The following is a 21,234-nucleotide window of genomic DNA, read 5'->3' as shown; positions in this document are numbered from 1 at the left end:
CTGAATTTTGACTCTCAAATTTGAATCCTTGGATTTTGAACCCCAAATTTTGATATTTTGACCCCTTGATTTCAACTCCCTGATTCTGACATTTTAACTCCTAAATTGTGACTCCCAAATTTTTGTGATCTTCTAAGTTGTCTTGGGCTTGGAAATTGTTTCACTTTATCCTTTTGTTGGTCTTGTTGCTCCAGTACTTGTTTTGTTTTTTGGTTTTTAGGGGTTTTTTGTTTTGGCAGGGCAATGAGATTAAGTGACTTGTCCAGGGTCACACAGCTAGTAAGTGTCAAGTGTCTGAGGGCGGATTTGAACTCAGGTCCTCCTGATTCCAGGGCTGGTGCTTTATCCACTGAGCCACCTAGCTGCCCCCCAGCATTTATTTTGAAGCATTATTTTAAAGTTGTTTGGAGGAAATTCAGGAGAGCTCAGGCAAGTCCCTGCCTTTACTCTGCCACCTTGGCTCTGCCCTTTCCTATTAATTTTTAATTCTCTCTTGAAAGGTCCTTTCTTAAATATAACTTTTATTGCATTGTTGCCAGTAAAGGATGTGTTTAATATTCTTGCTTTTTCATTCCATCTTTCCACATTGTATTATGTCTTACCAGGCTAAACTGTAAAAGACAATGATGAATACTATCTTCTCTATTAACCATAGGGAAAGTTTTATTGTATCACAAAATGGTGTATTTCAAGTAAATAAGCATTAATTAAGCATCTACTATATGCCAGGCACTGTTCTAAGTGTTGGAGATATAAAGAAAGGAAAAAAAGTCCCTGCCTCCAAAGATCTCACAATCTTTCTTTTGAATAATATCTTCAAGAGGCATCCAGATGTTATCTACTCCATGTAGATATAAATGATCAGGCATATTCTTTCTTTGTTATCATCAAGCTTTTAGACCTAGATAAAAGTGTCTGTTGTCTGGGTTCTCAGAACTAAAGAAAAGCATTCAAACAGATGTACACAGAGAACAGACAAAGAGAGGAGCTTACCAATATACACAAAGCTCAGAATTAATCCTAAGATATAATTGAGGAATAAATGCTTTTGAGGGATGGGGAGCAAAAGCATGTGTTTTCTTGGGTAGAGATTGAGGAGGGAATCCAGAATTCTCTGTCTTGAATGAACAGAATAGAATAATGCTCTCAACGCTGATCAGTCTATAGACTTCATGGAAGAGATGAGATTTTACAAGCTATTTCAGTGATGGACTTGTTAGAATAAACACTTACTTGGTAGAATGAGAGAATGTCAGTAATGCAAATATAAAGAGAAACACAAAGATAGAGTGGGCTAAGAGTACAAAGATGTCTGAGCATTCGCAGGAGGGGCAGTCTGAGGAGGAGGGGACACAGGGCATGGTTGTAATCTGGGGTGAAGAGTTGTAAATCATATAGGAGTTGTCGTGGACTTGATCTATAATACAAAGGGGAATCCATACAGGGCTTCGGGGGAGACGGATAGCATAATAAAGACTTAGGCAAGAAAGTCAATTTTGGCAGCAATAATGAAGATATGCCAAAGGGAGACAGGGCTGGTGGGGGAGGGGTTGAGGAAGGGATTTAGGTGAAGAGGAGGTTGCTACAGTTTAACAGCAGGGAGAATGGAGAGAGAGAAATATGTGTTAGACATATAGAGATAACTGTCACTGACTGGCTGAGAACACAGACTAAAAGGCAAAGACTAGTTGAAACTATCCCTCCCTTCCTCCCTCCCTCCCTCCTTCCTTCCTTTCCATTGTTGAGGGAATAGCAACACTACCCAATCTAAGCAGGATAGAGTCATGATAGGAAAAACAGCTCTCTCTCTTTGCCATCCAATACAATCCAATAAGCATTTATTAGGAACTTATGATGTAGAAGGTACAAGGCACAGTGCTAGGTGAGGACAATCTGGCTTCAGATACTTACAAGCTGGGTAAGTCACCTAATCTCTGTCTGCCTTCATTACCTCATCTGTAAAAGGAGGATAAGAATAGCATCCATCTCCCAGGGTTGTAGTGAAGATAAAATAAGAACATTTGTAAAGTGCTTTGCAAACCTTAAAGTGCTATACAAATGTTAGCTATCTATTATTATTTTTATTTTTATCATTAGGGGTTTCAATAACAAAAGAAGAAAGACTAAGTGGCAAGAACAGCTCCCTTCTGTGACCATCCCAAAGGCATACTACGAAGGGAAAAGAAAACAGCCTGAGTAGATCTTATGTCTTTAAGCTTTTAGTTTGTTTAGTATAGGTGGAAATAGTTATTTGTGTTTTTAAAAGGCAAGTTATTACTTTAGCTTGTGTCTGTGATATCGTTCTCAATATTATTTGCCACCATTCAAAGTTCCCCGCCAACAACAGGATCGACAGCAGCCAAAAAGAATCATTTGACATATTCCTGCAGGCCAACTGACAAAATAAGGCTAGTTAAGAACATGTTAAGGACATCGAGAGCTTTAGACAGCAATCAAGGAAGAGGGCTAGAATTAGTGACTTTGCATATACATACCTACACACAAATATATGTGTATATACCTGTATGTTGAAAAGGAATAACCTTTAAATCAGTCAGAATCGATTACTTTGATTTAGTTTTACTTTCATTGTAGGATTAAGCTCCCTTCTTTAAGGGAACATAAGCTTAACAGCTAAGCCAAACTGACATAGATACTCTCTTAAATCTAGTTTATCTATAGAATTTTAGTGAATAGATAGATAGATTGAGAAGAGTTGATCATTAAGTAGCCAATGATTTAGAGTAAGACATATATCTTGTAGGAATAAAATAATCATAGGATTATAAGACCTTTTAAAAGGCTAAATTCCCCTTTCTGGAAGCTGGAGCATGGGGGGGAGGGGGGGAGTGTTAATTGAAGGTTAATCTCTCCCTCCAGTCTTTTTTTTTTTTTTTTTGCGGGGCAATGGGGGTTAAGTGACTTGCCCAGGTTCATACAGCTAGTAAGTGTCAAGTGTCTGAGGCCAGATTTGAACTCAGGTACTCCTGAATCCAGGGCTGGTGTTTTATCCACTGCTCCACCTAGCTGCCCCTCTCCCTCCAGTCTTAGTGGATAAGTTCCCCTATTTTTTTTCCCTAGAACTAGAAGTTAAGTAAAAGTTGAGCAGTGTAATCTTCTAAGGTTGTGTTTCTCTTTCTGGCAGCAGGAGGATGAGGTGTGACTAACTTATAGACTACAAACCACAAGTTCCTCTTTCCCAGTTTTAGTTCCTCTTTTCCTGAACTCCAAGAAGTTGGGTTTATATACTACAGTCTCCTTTAAAGTCATCTTTTAATTGCAAAAATGCTACAAATTCAAGGCAGAGATTCCTAAGGCAATCTCACTTTGACAGACAGGTTGATAGACCCAGGCCTAAATCAGATAGAATACCAGATTTAATACTTGTCCCATCCTAGAAACTTCCAGTTATGCATCTGACCTGCCCAGCAGCCGATTTTGCAAATTGGCCCACCCCCCTGTTCTTGTTATACTTCCCTGTTCCTATGAATCTCATACTTCTTTTCTGTTATAAAAATAAGCTCTGCAAATCATCCCTTTGTCACTAATTACTGTTGACCACTACTATTAAATCATTATATACTTGGAAGTCTGTGCCTCAGATTTGTTTTCTGCTTCAGATAATTAATTTTAATAAAGTATGCATAAATGTAAGTGAATGACATCTAAGTCCAATACAAGGAAAAATAGTAAATCTATTAATTATGCTGATATTTTAAATCAAATTTCAAAGATGAAATGGTACTTTAAATCAGTACTGTTTCTGGGATATGGGGTATTTCTATATGAAATGATTGCCAACACTTTAAGGGCCTGTGATTTTGTTGGTGTGGGTGGTAGAGCACTAGAGAGAGTGCTGGGCTTGGTGTCAGGAAGACCTGAGTTCAAATGTGACCTTAGATACTCACTAGCTGTATGAATCTGAACCAGTCACTTAATGTTGTGAGAAAATAATGGGTTTTGGGATGTGCAGAGGGCCCTGCTTGAGGGGATTATATTGATTGATTGGATTGACTTTGCTGATCGACTCATTTGGAGTTAACTTGATTGGAACCATACCTACCTGAAGGCCTGGCCTTGTGTTCTCTGAACTCTGAACCTCAGCACGTTCTGCTCATGGAACACCCTCAAGTCCAGTAAACCAATAGACTTGAATGATGCTATCCAATTAGCCTTAAGCAGTGTGGAAGAGCCGCCTCTTCTCTAGACCCAGAGGAAGCTTCCACTCTTAGTGAGGCTCTTGGAGGTGCTTGTGGAGGAGGATTCGGAGGAAGAAGCAGGCCAAGCTGAGCTCTAGGCTAGATATGTCTTTTCTTAGCTTTCTAAGCCAAGTATTCTCTCTTTAATAATATTTGTTATGCTTTAATAAATGCTTAATGCCCCAAACTGGTGCTAAAAGCTTCTAATTTATAACTAACAAATATATTAGAAACCCCAGTTAATTTTCCCTAAACTTGGGACAGAAATAAGGTGACCACATTTAATTTTAAAGACCACAATGTCTATCTGCCTCAGTTTCCTCAAATATAAAATAAAGACAATAATAGCACCTACTATGTAGTGGTTTTGTAAGGATTAAATGAGATAATATTTGTAAAACCATTTAACACAGTGCAAGTACACAATAAGCATTTAATAAATGTTTATTCTCTATGACTGCTCCTATACTCAAAAAGTCTTATGGAATTGTTTCTTACCTAGCATAACCTTTTAAAACTCCATGTCATGCAAAGAATTAGAAATTGATGTTCATCAATTTGGGGAATGACTAAAGCTGTGGTATAAGATTGTGTTATAAAAAATGAGAAGTAGGATGATTTCAGAAAAACCTGGAAAGACTTACATGAACTGATGCAAAATGAAGTGAACAGAACCATGGCACCATATACAGTAATAGCATTATTGTACACTGATCAATCATAGATGACTTAGTTGTTCTCAGCACTACAATGATCCATAACAATTCTGAAGGACTTCTGATGAAAAATGCTATCCACCTCCAGAGAAAAATCTGAAGGAGTCTGAATGCAGATCAAAGCATACCATTTTTTAAACTTTTAAAATTGTTTTCTTTCACAACATGATCAATATGGAAATATGTTTTGTATGACTGCACATGTATAGCCTATATTAAATTGCTTGCCTTCTCAGTGAGGAGGGAGGAGAAGGGAGGGAGAGTAAGAGAGAATTTGGAATTGAAAATTGAAAAAAAAAAAGGTTAAAATGTTTTTACATGTAATTGGAAAAACTAAAATATTTTTTTTAATTATGCCATTATGAGGTATCAGAAGATGTTGACAGTAGCTAACAAGCTTGTAAAGTGCCTGATTGCTATTTCTAAAGGCCTGTAACTGAAAAATATATTAGTTAAACAAACACTTCTAACCTGTCTTAATTAAGTGCAAAAACTCATGAATTTTCTAGCTGTTCTTCCCCACCAGTTATGGGAAGTTATTCTCTTATCAAACTGGGCTAAGCAAGAACAAGGAAGACATCCATTCATTTGAGTCCTATTTGTAAAGCTACTGTGAAACATAATCATTTGTTAGCTTAAGACACCCCCCTAGAACATAATTATAACAGTCATGAGACTATACTAAGATGGTCTATTTTTTTGCTAAGAAATATAAGACCTATGAGATCCAAATGCTTGCATGCACAGACTTAGACACATGCACAACCTTAGGAAAATCACGCATTTTTAACTTACATAGACAGACATAAAAATAGTAGTAAATTCAGGAGATCTTAGTTAAAACAAATGATTGCAATTCATTCACTCAACCACTTATGAAAGTATTTACTATGTATAAAGCACTAAGCTGAGTGTTGGCAGAGATAAAAGAGATATATGGCCTCTAACTCATGGTCCATTCATCTAGCTCTGAATCTACCTAATTATATTATTGGGCAGCTAGGTGGCATAATAAATAGAATGCCAGACCTGAAGTCATCTTCCTGAGTTCAAATCTGGTCTCAGACACTTACTAACTGTGTGACCCTGGGCAAGTCACTTCATCCTGTTTGCCTCAGGTTCCTCCCCCTGTAAAATGAGCTGAAAAAGGAAATGGCAAACCAATCCAGTGTCTTTGCCAAGAAAATCCTGAAAGGAGTCATGAAGAGTCAGACATGACTGAATAACAACCGAACAACAAAACTCATAGTCTTTGACCTCAATCTGGCACAGGGGATATGACACACATGCAAATATATAATATCACACAATAAATATAATGTGGAAAAGAACAGCTGCTAATCATATCCTCCCCAACTTCTGAAGGTTCACCATATTAAGGATGAATTTAGTGCAGACTCTCTACCAGTTCAGCTCACTGCAGCTCAGAATTCAGCCCAAAGGAGCCATCAGCCTCAGCCTACCCAGTAACAGGGATAGCAGGAGTATGCCAACATGCCTGGCAGAGAATTGCTAATCTATACGTAACATATCCTTCAAAATTCATCTCCTGCAGGAATTCCTTCCCGGAAAATAATGGTAATAATGAAGTAGTAATGTGACTTGTTTACAATTCTTTAGCTCTTCCCATTTTAGAAAGCAATTTCCTTACATCAATCCTGAGAAGTAGGGAGGGCAAACAATATTATCCCCATCTAACAGATGAGAAAATGAAGAGAGAGATTAAAAAAAATGGTTTTATGAAGAAGGCCTGGATACATGTGAGGGAAAGACATTTGAGACAATGCAAAGTGAGGAAAGGAATCAAGTCAACCCATGTACACATAGTCAAGTACCCCATGAATCAAAATGGTTCTTCAAATGGACTGTTGCATATATACTTCAAAGAACAAATTACTCACCAGTTGTTGTTCTAAGGGTGGAACTGAATCATGATGACCATAAATTATTCCAGGATTGTACTGACTGAAGAGGACTGGGTAAAACACCTTTTTCCCTACAAATCAGAAAACAAACATTATCTTAAATTCACAAGTAGACCTTGTGCATCAGACAATGGGGGCCAGTCCCAAGAGCATGCATGCAAATGAGCTCAGCTCCTCATTCTACTTCTGACAATCACATGTGGCTCTGCCGGCAAGGACTTGGGCTGTGGGATGAGGAAGCAATTGGCATTATTGTTCTTTCAGTCCCTGCAATAGTGGCCGATGAGCTAGAAGAGTTGCCTATTAAGTACGATTAAAAGAAACAACAACTATCACTAGCTTTCTTCCTGTCTGCCAAGCATTTGGGGACTCTGAGGTCTCAGGGTTAGTATTAGGTTAGGATTAATAATCAATCCATTGGGGCAGCTAGGTGGTGCAGTAGGTAAAGCACTGGCCCTGGATTCAGGAGGACCTAAGTTCAGATATGGCCTAAGACACTTGTTACTTACTAGCTATGTGACCCTGGGCAAGTCACTTAATCCTCGTTGCCTCACCTCCCTCCCCCCTAATCAATCCATTATTACTCTTATTATAAGGGACAAATTGCTATAAGAAGTTTATTTTGAGTTTTAGTTTTAAAGAATTTGATCCATGTAAATTAACAATTTCCTTGAAACATGATCTGAAGACAGGAAAACAAAGAAAATCATTTCTAGTACTATTAGGTGGAATTTTTATATATTCAGGATCATTAGAGTGGCCAGAAATTCTAGTATTGGAAAGTGCTTATCGCTTAGTGGCCAGTTAGATGGTACTGGGCCTAGAGTCTAGAAGACCTGAGTTTAAATTCAGCCTTGTACACTTACTAGCTATGTGACTCTGGGCAAGTCATTTAAATCTCTGTTTGCCTCAGTTTCCACATCTGTAAAATGGAGTTCATGGGGCAGCTAGGTGGCGCAGTGGATAGAGCACCGGCCCTGGAGTCAGGAGTACCTGAGTTCAAATCCAGTCTCAGACACTTAACACTTACTAGCTGTGTGACCCTGGGCAAGTCACTTAACCCCAATTGCCTCACTAAAAAAAAAAAATGGAGTTCATAAATAGCACCTACCTCCCAGGGTTCTTGTGAGGATCAAATAGGATAATTTTAAAGTACTTAGCATAGGGCCTGGCACAGAGTAAATGCTATATAAATATTAGTTATTATTATTATTATTATATTAACTCAGCTAGGTTCACCTGCTCAATGACCCTTCCTGCCACCCCTGCTGTCATAAGAACAAAGGGACCGTCCCACAGCACAAGTCCCACAACTCTGCGTCACATGGGTCACTGGAAGGGCATGGGATCTCAGTTCAGTTTCATGTATGCTCCATGGGATAGTCCCTATAGGTTCATCCTGTGAGAAAGTAATGGCCCCCCAGCTAAGTTTCCCTAAAACTTGGGACAGAAATAGGGCGACCACATATAATTTTAAATGCCACAATCCCCAAACATGTTCAGAGGGAGATGTTTTCTACAGAATCCCTGCTACGAGAGGACAATCCACCTTGGGAAGCCATACCTGGCTGTGTGTTCAGCCTACATGTGTTGAGGAAATCCGAGGTAAAGTAGATGTCGACATCACAGAAAAAGAGGAGAACATTGCTTCCTTTCCAAACTCGGGCACCAACATCGAGCCCCTTGCCTCTTGAGAACTCACCATTCAGCTGGATGAACGTAAAATTTCTGAAGTTGGCAGCCCTGTATGAACACACAAAATGACTTGAGAATGAAAGAACGTTACCCAAATCGCCATCCTTCCTGGATGAACAATGAAACTTCTAGAAAAGGAGATTTGTGTGTCCTGGGGAGGAGACAGGAGGGAAGAGTGTCATTCAGCAATAATGTGCTGGAATGGAATGGGACATTTCCTTACTAATTCTGGGAGTCCTCAGCCAATCCAGAAATACCCACCATGACGGCAAACTCACTAAAAAGGTCTTAGTTTAAAAGTCTTCTGCCCAGTTTACTTTATGTGTCTATTTATTTCTTATTCTTTTGGCATTTGACCTACATTGTCCATGTCATGCTGACATACATGGACCAATATCATTTTTGTAGAGATTAAGGCAATGTACCTCTTACTGAGCTTGTGGTCACGATCAACAGCAACCTCACTTACCCAAAGCCAACATAATCACATCAAGGGGACCCCCAATGTAAATACAAAGCTAGTGTCTATCCCCCAAACTCTCCCTCTTAAGGTACTTTCAGAAGAAGCAGTTTCAAATGGCAAGGCTCACCCATGACAAATGTCAGCCAATATTGTTCCTAAACATTCTTGTCACCCTCCTGTCAGCCCTCTCCACATCTTCCCAGCCCTGCCCCACTCCACAGATGGCATGGAGGCAGAGTAGTTGTCTAGAATGCAATAGGCCTTAATCAGGAACTCAGAGAAACAAAAACAATGCATTTGAGTGCCTCTTGGGTGTAAGACTCTGTGCTCAATGCTAAGGGGGGTAGGGGGGGGGAAGAGGTGGAGGGAAACAAAGTGGTATTTTTTGCAGGGAAGTTGGAGTTAAATGACTTGCCCAGGGTCACACAGCTAGTAAGTGATAAGTGTCTGAGGCTGGACTTGAACTCAGGTCCTCCTGAATCCAGGGCCAGTGCTCTATCCACTGCGCCACCTAGCTGCCCCCAAAGTTGTTTTAAGACATAGGTCTCCTTTTCTAAAGGAAACTAAAGTCTGTAAGTTTAGTTAGTTTGTAAGACAAGGCATAAAACGTTAGAAATTTTAAAAATCATTCAAAGGTCAAATAATTTGAGACAATAGGATAAAACATAAATTCTCAGAACACAGAATGTCAAAAGTGGAAGAAACCATAGAGACCATATACTCCAAACTCTTCATTTTAAGGATGAAGAAATGAAGTCTTTGCTGGAGGAAAGGCAGTGAGCTCCCAAACTCATGACACAATCGCTCCAAAAAACATCCAAATAAGGTCATAGGAAAATGCCCGGAGCAGCAAAACTCACAGAAGAATGTGCTGAAATCATCTTCTAACCAAGAACAGCTTGGAAGGTCAGAAGGAGGGAGCTGCTGTGCTGATACAGGAGTCAGGCCCAACCCCACAGTCACCCTGACACAGATCCAGTCTCAGCAAGTCCTCACCAGAGGAGACCCCCAGAGCCTCTGAATCAGCTGAAGCACTAGTGTCATCTAGAACTAAGCTCACAGTCTGGTGAGTGGGCTGAGCCCTGGGCAGGGGAGAGACTACAGGGGTCTATGCTAGTGCTAAAGCAGAACTTGGATTCTACACCCCTATTGAGAACCAGGTGGTAGGCTCGAGTAGAAGTGGCCCAGGTGGGGGAGGGGCACAGGCTTGTCAGAACTGACAACCACAGCACACAAAGTTGATTGATTAGCAAGTTGGTCTGGGGTCATCTAGGACCAGGAAACAGGCTGGGCGAGGGAAGAACCTGATTCTCCTTAAATCATACCACCTGGGACTTCTTAAGCTTGGGATACTGCAGCCTGGAAACAGTGCCCCACTTTAAGGAGCTAAAAGTCAAGTAAAAGAAAGGTAAGACGAGCCGACAGAGAAAGGTGAGGACCATAGAAAGTTTCTTCAGTGACAAGGAAGACCAAGGGGCACCCTCAGAGGAAGGTGTCAACATCAGGGCCCCCATATCTAAAGCTTCCAAGAAAAATACAAATTGGTCTCAGGCCATAGAGGTGCTCAAAAAGGACTTTGAAGATAAAGTTAGAGAGGTAGAGGAAAAAATGGAAAGAGAAATGAGGGTGATGCAGGAAAGACATGAGAAAAAAGTCAACAGCTTGAAAAGTCAAATGGAAAAGGAGGTACAAAAGCTCTCTGATGAAAATAATTGCCTAAGAATTAGGATTGAACAAATGGAAGCCAGTGACTTTATGAGAAACCAAGACACAATAAAGCAAATCCAAATGAATAAAAAAATAGAGGGCAATGTGAAATATCTTCTGGGAAAAACTGCCAACCTGGAAAATAGGTCCAGGAGAGATAATTTGAAAATTATTGGTCTACCTGAAAACCATGATCAAGGAAAGAGCTTAGACACCATCTTCCAAGATATTCTCAGGGAAAATTGCTCTGAAATTCTAGAAGAAGAAGAAGAAGAAGCTAAAATAGAAATTGAAAGAATCCACCGATCACCTCCAGAAAGAGATCCCAAAAAGAAAACTCCTAGGAATACTATAGCCAAATTCCAGAGCTCTCAGGTAAGGAGAAAATATTGCAAGCTGCCAAAAAGAAAGAATTCAAGTACTGTGGAGTCCCAGTCAGGATAGCACAAGATCTAGCAGCTTCTACATTAAAGGACTGGAGGGCATGGAATATGATATTCCAGAGGGCAAAGGAAATGGGATTACAACCAAGAATCACCTACCCAGCAAAATTCAGCATTATCTTTCAGTGGAAAAAATGGAACTTTAATGAAAAATAAGACTTTCAGATATTTATGATGAAAAGACCTGAACTGAATGGCAAATTTGACTTTCAAATACAAGACCCTAGAGAACCATAAAAAAAAAATTGGGGCTGGGGGACATACCTGGGATCATACAGTGGGTGACTGTCTTGTGTCCGAGGCTGAGTTTTGGCTGGGATCCCCCTGGGTCCAGGGGTGATGATTTGTCCACTGTGTCACTTAGCTAGATGATAACATCTTTAGGGTTAAATTGAGGGGTGAAAGGAATTCACTGGGGGAGGGGGAAGAGCAGAAGTGAAATCCTACATGAAAGTAACAGGAAAAGGATTTATGGAGTGGGGGAAGAGATGGGAGAGGAGCAGGGCAGTAAATGAATTTTACAGTCATCAGAAAAGGTTCAAAGATCTTAAACACATCAGAGCTGCCTCAAGGAGGGACTAACAGATACACCCAACTGGGTGTTGTAATCTATTTAATCTGGGCAGTAAATGAGCCTAACACTCATCAAAATTGGCTCAAAGACCTCAATCTCATTAGAATTGGCTCAAGGAGGGAATAATGGACACACTCAATTGGGTGGAGTAATCTCTATAACCCTGCAGGAAAATAGGAGGGGAAGGGGATCAAGAGAGAGGGGCAAAAGAAGAAAGGGCAGAGTGGGGGAGGGAACAGACCAAGGCAAATCCCTTTTGAAGAGTGATAGGATGAAAGAAGATGGATAATAGAATAAATATCATGGGGAAGGGAATAGGATGGAAGGGAAACAGTTAACAATAGTAATCATGAAAAAGAGAAAAGGGGGAAAAATTGTACAAAAAAATATTTATAGCAACTCTTGGTGGAGGCTAAGAATTGAGAATCAAGGGACTATCCATCAATTGAGGAATGATGGAAAAAGCTGTGTTATATGATTGTAGTGGAATGGACTTGTGCTACAGGAAATGACAAACAGGATGATCCCCGAAAAACCTTGAAAGACTAATGAACATCTATGTATAGTGAAGTGAGCAGAGCTGAGAGGACACTGTGTATAGTGACAGCAGTATTGTTCAACGAGCAATTGTGAATGACTTAACTACTCTCAGCAGTGCAATGATCCAAGACAATCCCAAGGAACTAATGAGGAAGCATACTATGCACCCCTATAGAAAGAACTGATAAAAAGAACACTTGTGGATTGTACATATATAACCTGATTGTGATCTTGTGGAGGGGGGAGGAAAGGGAGGGAGGGAGAAAAGTTTGGAACTCTAAATCTTATGAAAATGAATGTTGAAAACTACCCTTACATGTAAATGGAAAGTAAAATAAATACAAACTTCAAAAAAAAAAAAAAAGAAATGAAGTCCTGGCAAATTTAAATGACTTACCCAAATACCTATGTAATAAGCAGTACAGACAATAGTCATGATTCAATACATGTGGTATAAGCCTACAAAGGTATGGGAGGGGAGAGGGTCACTGAATTGGTTGATCAATTACACCACTCCACTTGCAGTAAGTGATAAAGTGATGCCCCCTGATGCATACCTTAAACTGGCAAGAACACATCTTGATCAGTCATAGCCTTTGGACTAAGTATAAAAAGCCCCTGATCAATCTAGACATCTCTGAAAACCACCAGATGAACTGGATTAATGTGAAGTGTATTCATATCGGTTGAAGAAACTTGGCCATGGAATAGTGAATGGTGAGCCAAGTGCAACAATTTCAGCCAAGCCCTGAGAAGGAATCACTCAGGGGGTAGGGCAGAGTGTGCCTCAGCCTTGGCCTCATTGTTCTCCCTTCCACACTGACCAGACCTCTCTTTGAGAGACCAGAGGATCTGGACTTTTTATCAATGTCTTAAGAGCATCTGTGAGAGAGTAGCACCTGGTGGCAGTGTCCACATCAGGATCTGAGAATAGACAATGCAACGTGAAAGAGATGATTTAAGGACTGTATAAAGAGACCAGCCAAAAGTTACATAAGAGAAATTTCACGAGTAACCCACAAAGAGCTGTGAGTTACACCTTTGCCACATATGGTCTCTAAGTGTGACACTACTTTCCCTTGGCTTCTGTATGTACTGGTGGAAAAGTGTGTCACAGACTTTGGGGGGATGTTTTATACCAACTGTACCATCCATATCGCCTCCAGATTCAAGCTCAAAGTGTTTAGTATCTTTTTTTCTGGGTATATATTAAGAATCTTATACTTATTAAGTCCAAATTATATTTTAATATAAATTGACAGAAATTTTCTTCAGTCAGTCAATTAATGTGTTTATTAAGCACCCACTATATATTCCAGGCATTGAGGTAGGCACTGAGGATACAAAAACCAAAGTGAATCCTTAGTTCCTGCCCTCAAGAAGCTTACGATCTAGAAAGCTTGTGTAAAAATGCATACAAAATAATTTTAAGAGAAGGTTCTAGCAGATGGGTTGGGGGGTGGGGATTCAGGAAAAGTCTCAAGTAGAAGGAGTACAAGCTCAACCTTGAAGAAAGGCTGGAATCCTAATAGGAAAAGGTGAAAAGGGTGTGCATTCTAGGTATAAAGACAGCGAGCACAGAGGCCTGAAGATAAGAGATGAAGCCTGGGGTGTGAGGAAAAACAGGAAGGTCCGTTTGGCTGGACTATAGTGTATGTTAAGTGGAGTAATCATCTACAATAAGGCCAGAAAGGTAGAATAAGGCCAAGTTTTGAAAGGCTTTACATACAAACCCCATATGTGATCCTAGAGGCAATAGGGAGCCACTGGATTTTATGAAGTAAGGAGATGACATGAGTCAACCTAAATGCTTTAGGAAAATCATTTTAGCAAGTATATGGAGAATGGACTTGAGTTAGAAAAACTTGAAGCAAAAAGACCAAACAAGAGGCTCTACCAACAGTACAGGTGAAGTGATGAGGGCCTGGAATTGGGTGGAATTGGGGAAACAGATGTGAGAGATGTTGTGGAGGTACGACAAAAGAAGATGACCTTAAGGTTGTATACCTGAGGCACTGGAAGGATGGCCGTGCCTTGAACAGAAATAGGGAGGTCTCTAAGAGGGATGGTTTGTGGGAGAATATAATGAGTTCTGTTTTGGACATGTTGAGTATGAGGCTGCTTAATGTATTTTTGGCTGGAAAAGAACCATATGGTTTGATACCATCTAATGATCAGTATGATGTTTTTTGTGTGACTCCCTCTTTGTCTTGTAAACCATACTTCAGGAGAGATGGTAATGAGTTTAGTTCCATTAGAATCACAAAGGCCTGCTTAAACTGTATCCCTGAAAAATGCCATGTTTTATATCAATTGTTCTTAACAAGATTGTGCCGGAGGTATGTTTCAAATGGAGAACATTTTCCCATGGGCCATCAAATATTCTAGTATTCTTGGGACTGTTTTATAGATTTGTAAGACATTAAAAAGCCAAGAGGGACAAACTAAGTTAATATATTTGTCAATACAGGTAGGTGGTACGTTGAATAGAGCTGGGCTTAGAATCAGGAAAACTCCTCCTCATGAGTTCAAACCTGGCCTCAGAGACTGACTAGTTGTGTGATCATGGGAAAGTCACTTAACCCCGTTTGCCTCAGTTTTCTCATCTATAAAATGAGCTGGAGAAGGAAATGGAGAACCAGTATCTTTGCCAAGAAAACCCCAAATGGAGTCAAGAAGAGTTGGACATGACTAAACGACAACAGCAACAGGTAAAGTAAGTAAAATGATAGGGTCAGTAGCAGTTGATAATTGATCTCACTGACATAAGGATGCTCCCTCTACAGACTTTGATTGGCAACTTCAGCAATTTATAATTTTAGCAAGTTGCCTGAGGCAGTGAGAAGTGAAGTAACTTGTTTAGGGTCACATAGTCAATATGTGACAGGCAAAATTTTTAATCCATGTATTCTTGACTCCAAGGGGTGGGCTGGAGTCAGGTCAACCTGGAGCTGATGTTAAATTTTTCAGTGTGAGTATTTACACCTTATAAATCAACAAATACTACAAATAAGGACTTGATTTACTGTCTTGTTAATTAATTGTCTAGAGTTAAGAAAGTGACGGAAAAAATGTTAATAGAAGTGATTAAATTTAAAAGTGTGTTGATGGGGGCAGCTAGGTGGTGCAGTGAATAGCGCACTGGCCCTGGAGTCAGGAGGACCTGAGTTCAAGTCCAGCCTCAGACACTGGACAACTTACTAGCTGTTACTAGCTGTGTGATCCTGGGCAAATCACTTAACCCCAATTGCCTCACCAAAAAAAAAAAAAAGAAAGAAAAAAGAAAAAAAGTGTGTTGAACATTTTTGGAGAGCTAGTTGTTAAATATCTACCAGCACAGCACCAGTTGTATCCTACTTCTTCTGCTTGGTCATTCCTTATTTTTCCAGCACAAACTGCATGCAACTCAAAGAAAAAACCACATGGTCTGTTGGGAACAGCCATCTCACACCCCAAATGAACAGGCAAAAGCAAATATATGATGACTTGAAATAGACAAACAACCACGAATATATGATACATTAAAAAAAAAAAACGAGCTGGGAAAAATACCATACGAATTTGGAAGAAGGTCTTTAAACATCAGGGTATTTATACTCAGAACTAATGGAACAAACTGCAGGGAATCAGGATTTGTCATAATATAGGGAGAGTATTATCCTCTGTGTCACATTGTTTATTTCTACGAATCTGAATATAAAGCCCTAAATGCCTGTCAGGTCTATTCATACATATTTAATTTATTGACTAAAGAAATTCCTTCAGATTCTCCTCCTTTGAATGCTGATTTTTAATTCCCCTCTCTTCTGACATAGATCTAGAGGATGAAGACTCAAGAATATGATGACTTTCCAAAAGCCACTGTTTCAAGACGAGACTTCATCTTGCTAATTGCTTTGCTCTTTTTAGCAACTCATGAGCAAAAATGACAAAGGATCCTGCTGTCCAACAAGGTTTATTCTTGTAAAGATTTCTCCTCATAAATCAGGAAGTGTTTTATTAAAAACATATATTTTTTAAATTTATTCATTCATTTGTTTATTTATTTATTTATGTTTGTTTATTTCTTTATTGCAGGGCAATAAGGGTTAAGTGACCTGCCTGGGGTCACACAGCTAGTAAGGGTCAAGTGTCTGAGGTCAGATTTGCACTCAGGTCTACCTGAATCTAGGGCCAGTGCTTTATCTACTGCACTACCTAGCTGCCCCCCCCCAAATGTATTAATATAGCACTTCACACAATTATCCTAAATAACTACAGTTTTCTCTTTTAAACCTAGATACCAGGGTAGCTGTTGTAAACCCAAGGCATTGTTGTAAACCTTGATGATGCCTGGTACAAGAACCAGTGCTTAGTTTCGCCTATGGAAGGAATTGAAAGTCTATGAAAAATTTCAGTTCACTGACCAGCTTTAAATACTAATATTAAAAAATTAATGTTTTTTCCCCTTGGGGGAAGATAGGATTTGACTTAAACTTTCAGTTAGTTATAATAAAGGCTCCTTAAATTCTGAATGAAGTTAACAGTATTACATGTAGGTCATCAAAAAAAATAATTGCAAACCTGATTCAGTCTCAGTGTTCATTCAGGGAAATGCATCACCTCCCCTCCTCATTAGAAAAGAACTGAAGGTTTACCATTGATCTCATCAGTATGTTCCATAGAAATGTTTCAAAAAACTTTGCTAAAATACTTTTAATTTTAAAAAATTAAATGATCCTTAGGGTGAGATGAATGCCTCTCTCTCTCTCTCTCTCTCTCTCTCTCTCTCTCTCTCTCTCTCTCACTCACACACACACACACACACACACACACACACACACACACACAGAGTGAGAAAGAAATCCTATAGGATATTTCCACTTTGATGCCATGGAAGCTCACTTGTTTTGTCAGTTCAAATTCAGTATTTCTAAAACTTGAACTTATCTCTCTCTACCTCTAGCAGTAAGGGAAAAAGAGAGGGGGGAGGTGGGAGTTCCTTTCCCAATTTTGCTATTTCCATCAATGTGACCATCAGTTTTGTGAAAGAGAGTCCTGTAGATCAGGTAAGGGTGCTTAACCTTTTTTTGTTTGTTTCTTCCTCTGACAAGCTGGAGAAACCTATGGGACTCCCTTCTCAGAATGGTGTTTTTAAGTAATTGAAGGAAATGTTAAATTTCAGTTAGAGGTTAGTAAAAATAAAGATGTGGAGTTTTTCTTATACATGCCATCCATAGGCTCTTTGAGAAGATCTGTGCATCCCAGGTTAAGATACCCTGCTGTAGGGCTGCAGTTTAGAGATGATTTCTGAGGTCTCTTTTAGCTCCTGGCTTCTATTAATATTTTCGTTTAGTAACTTTAGTTCTCAGGGTTTCCAGCTGAACTCTACAGTAAAAAGGAACTTAATAAGTTTCTTTTTTGTTAGTTTTATTTCTTCACATCCCCCCATTTTTATTTAATAGAATAACAAGACCAAGTCAGACACATGTATGTGGATGATAAATATGGCACACAAGTTAGGGCTTAGTATGGTTTAGGGATGGATGACAAGAGTGCATTTGTGAGTAGGCTGAGGATAAGAGAAGCAGCCATGGGAGATTCATGCCTGGGCCATTCAGAGTCAGTGTAGCAGCAGCAGCAGCTCCTAAAATCAAGTTAGAAAAGAAATATGTCTTGTTATCCTGTCAAGAACCAGAGCAAATGGACACACTCTGAGCATCAGAGAGGATGGAATATAAGCCTCAGCTAATTAGAATTCACCATCCACGCTCAACACCCTTACTACCTTTTATTCCTTCTGTGGTCATAGATTGGGGGAAAAAATTAAAGGAGAACTGGGAAGATTCTTTCTTTGGCAGGAATAAACAAATCAATCTCTGCAAGAGAGTGCTGATGAGACCCACAGTAGAGGAGTAATCAATCATTCAACAAGTACTTACTAATACACAACTATGTGCCAGGCACTGTATGTCTGGTCAAAGTTGATGTGAAAGTAAAAGTCCTTGCCCCCCAAAGAGATTATCTGTAGCAAAGAGAGATAGTACACTAACACACACACACACACACACACACACACACACACACACACACACACACACAACAAGGTTGTTTTACTGGGAAAGCTCCTAGTAATGGGAGGGGATGAGAAAAAGTCTCGTGTAGAAGGTGTTGCCTGAGATGAATCTTGAAGGAGACTGGGAGCCCTAAGAGACCAAGATGAGGATGGAGGAAGTCCCCCATCTTAGACATGGGGGACAGTCAGCACAAAATGGGTCAGAGGGTGAAGTGGAGTGTCACAGATGAGGAATGTCAGAAGACTAGTTTGACTGGATGGTGGAAAGCAAGAAGGGGAGGAATGTCTGTATAATAAGACTTGAAAAGTCATTTGGGGACAGGTTGCAAAGGGCTGTAAGATGCTAAGTAAAGGAGTTTACATTTGATCCTAGAACTAAAAAGGAGCCACTAGAATTTATTAAGAAGGGGAATGCCATGGTCGAGCCCATGCTTTCATTAAGATCATGAGAAAATTCAGCTCCCTTATGATGATCTTCTTGGTGAAGGAGATAAAAAGACAATGCAGCTCTGATTTCCAGCATGGCACCTCCTAGGAGGACACTGGAAAATAGCCCCAGGCTAACTCTTTAGTATCTCTTCTCCAGATCTGTGTCTACTTGGATTCTCAAAGTTCAGAACTTCCTATGCTTCTCTTCACTCTTTTAGGTCTGAACATTTTGCCCACCACCACCGCCACCATCATGAGTGTCTTATACGCTGCCTTGCTAGCGCTAAAGCACTTAGCCCTGACTTGCACACCTGCTCTAATGATCAAACACAAAGATTAGTGATGAATGGCCCTGCCCACCTTTATTCTTAATATCTTAAAAAGACCCTACTGTCCGATTGGTGGCATCTTTTCCTAGAGGTCTGCTCTGATGCCTTATAATGGTGGGGAGGGGACTGTCCCTGAGGGCTTTAAGTCTATTCCAGGAGACTGCAGGCTCTGGCAGGCCCTACTTTTGAGTGTGGCTGTGGTACAAGGCTACATGCCTGTTGTCTGAGGACCAGTCTCACTAAACTCAGAGAAACTCATCACCAAAAGGGCAACCACCTGGTGATGATCTTTCTCATGTCCAAAGAAACTCCAAAGATGTTCAAGTGAAGGCTGAATGAGCATTTTCCCGGATGGTAGAGCGGCATTCCTCTTGCCCTTCTCTGTTTGATGTTATCAATAACTCAGATCAAGGAATAGATGTTATGATTATTTATTTTGCCAAGGCCATAAACATGGGAGGGATAAGTAACATCTAGATTGACATATTCAAAAAGATATTGCCAAGTTACAATGGGCTAAATCTAATAAGATAAAGTTTAATCGAGATAAATATGAAGTCCTATGCTTGGATTTCAAGAAAAAAAGTACTACAACACGATGGGAGAGAAATGATCAGACCATCATAGAGTTGTAGATTTTAAGTTGGAGGGAAATTTAGGGGTCCATATGGACCACAACCCTCATTTTATATATAAGGAAACCGAGGCCAAATGAGTTTAGGTGATTTAACCAACGTCAAACAGATATCGGTCACAGAACAGGCATCTGAACCCATGTCCTGTGAGTTCAAATCCAGGGGTCTTTCAATTATAACACATAGCTTCCATGTGAAAAAGTCCTGTTTTTTTTTAATTAACTATAAATTTAACATGAGAAGTGAGTTATATTTCACGATAGTCAAAAAGGATAATATGATTAAAGAAAATTTTTTTGTTGTTGCTGTTGTTGTTTTTGTATGGACTTGGGAATTCCTCTAGGGGAAAACTCTCTAGTAATGGAAACTCCCTCCACAAAGGCAGATGAGAAACTCCTTTTTATCCTAGAGGCTTAGAATGCTGTCCGGGGCACTGAGGTTTGTCTGTGAATATACAACCATTTTGTGCATGGCAGGACTTCTGACTCCAAGGTCTGCCCTCTATCCACTGGACCACATTACCTCTCTATTTGTGATCTTTGGCTACTGCTGTAAAGGAATTATAGAGCTCAGGGGAGAGTGAGTCATTGAAGCAGTTCATTCTTTACTTTCTTTTTCATTCATTTGTTCATTTTTAAAATTCAGCAGCCCAGAATCTCCCAGGCTATCAATGCTCATTTGTTCATTCATTCGTTCATTCGTTCATTCATTCGTTCATTCATTCATTCATTCATTCATTCATTCATTCATTCATTCATTCACCCATCTATCCATCCATGGTGCCACCAATGTTCATTCCAACATTCATCTTTGGGCTCCCCTTCTGACTGCAGAGTTATTTCTCCACCAAGCCTCAGTGCTGGGACCCTCCTTCCACCACTCGCATCCCCACCACAGCTCTTCCACCTTAAGCCCTTTCCAGCTTCCTTTTATGTCACCGTCCCTTCCTCCATTAGAATATAAGCTCTTTGAGAGCAGAGACTGTCTTTCTTTCTGCTTGTATTTGTATTCCCAGCACTTAGCACAGTGACTAGCACTGAGGACACAAAAATGAGCAGCATGTGGCCTCTCCCTGTGTAGCTTAAAGTTCTCATTTTGGCAGCAGTGCATTTATAGGCGTTTAGTCACAGGCTATTCTACATCATTCATTGTGCATGTTGGGAATTTGTTTCAAATGACTGTAATAATGGCTTTGGTGGATGCTTTGGTGCTGTGGATACAGTTTTAAACAAAGGTGACCTTCTAGCAAAGGGACTTAACTCATCTACACTTTTCCCCAGCTGAATGAACAGAGACTCCTTGGACTTTGGGGGCACCTGACCAATGAAGGGGCCACTGATGTTCTCCCCAGAGAGAAGCACCTTCCTCCTGTTGCATCTGCCATTCCAGAGCTGGCACAGTGGGGGGTTGCAGTTATAATGGTGGGGAAGGGCTCCTGACTACAAGGGAAAGAAGGGAAGCAGGTGAAAGCATCCAAAAATAGTTACTTGGCAAAAGAGGGAGAAAATCCATCCTTGACCATTT

The 21,234-nt window shown here is 40.0% G+C and overlaps 1 protein-coding gene across 4 annotated transcripts in view; it reads right to left on the bottom strand.

The window, feature by feature from the left end:
- The window catches only part of CSGALNACT1 (chondroitin sulfate N-acetylgalactosaminyltransferase 1), a 173,877-nt gene that overhangs the window by 12,470 nt on the left and 140,173 nt on the right, over nt 1-21,234 (bottom strand). For all 4 annotated transcript variants that reach the window (XR_006355036.1, XM_043989240.1, XM_043989241.1 and 1 more), the window contains 2 exons: nt 8,405-8,583; nt 6,817-6,911 (listed from right to left, as the gene is read on the bottom strand). Coding sequence is in view for 3 of the 4 variants with exons in the window: in XM_043989240.1 (XP_043845175.1) it covers nt 6,817-6,911; nt 8,405-8,583 (274 nt within the window). In the remaining variant the exon portion in view is untranslated. The remainder of the gene's footprint in view (nt 1-6,816; nt 6,912-8,404; nt 8,584-21,234) is intronic.

This window comes from Dromiciops gliroides, chromosome 2 (assembly GCF_019393635.1).
Source record: "Dromiciops gliroides isolate mDroGli1 chromosome 2, mDroGli1.pri, whole genome shotgun sequence".
Classification (NCBI taxonomy): domain Eukaryota; kingdom Metazoa; phylum Chordata; class Mammalia; order Microbiotheria; family Microbiotheriidae; genus Dromiciops; species Dromiciops gliroides.
Note: the sequence above shows the minus strand (reverse complement) of the source record. Positions and strands in the feature narration are given on the sequence as shown.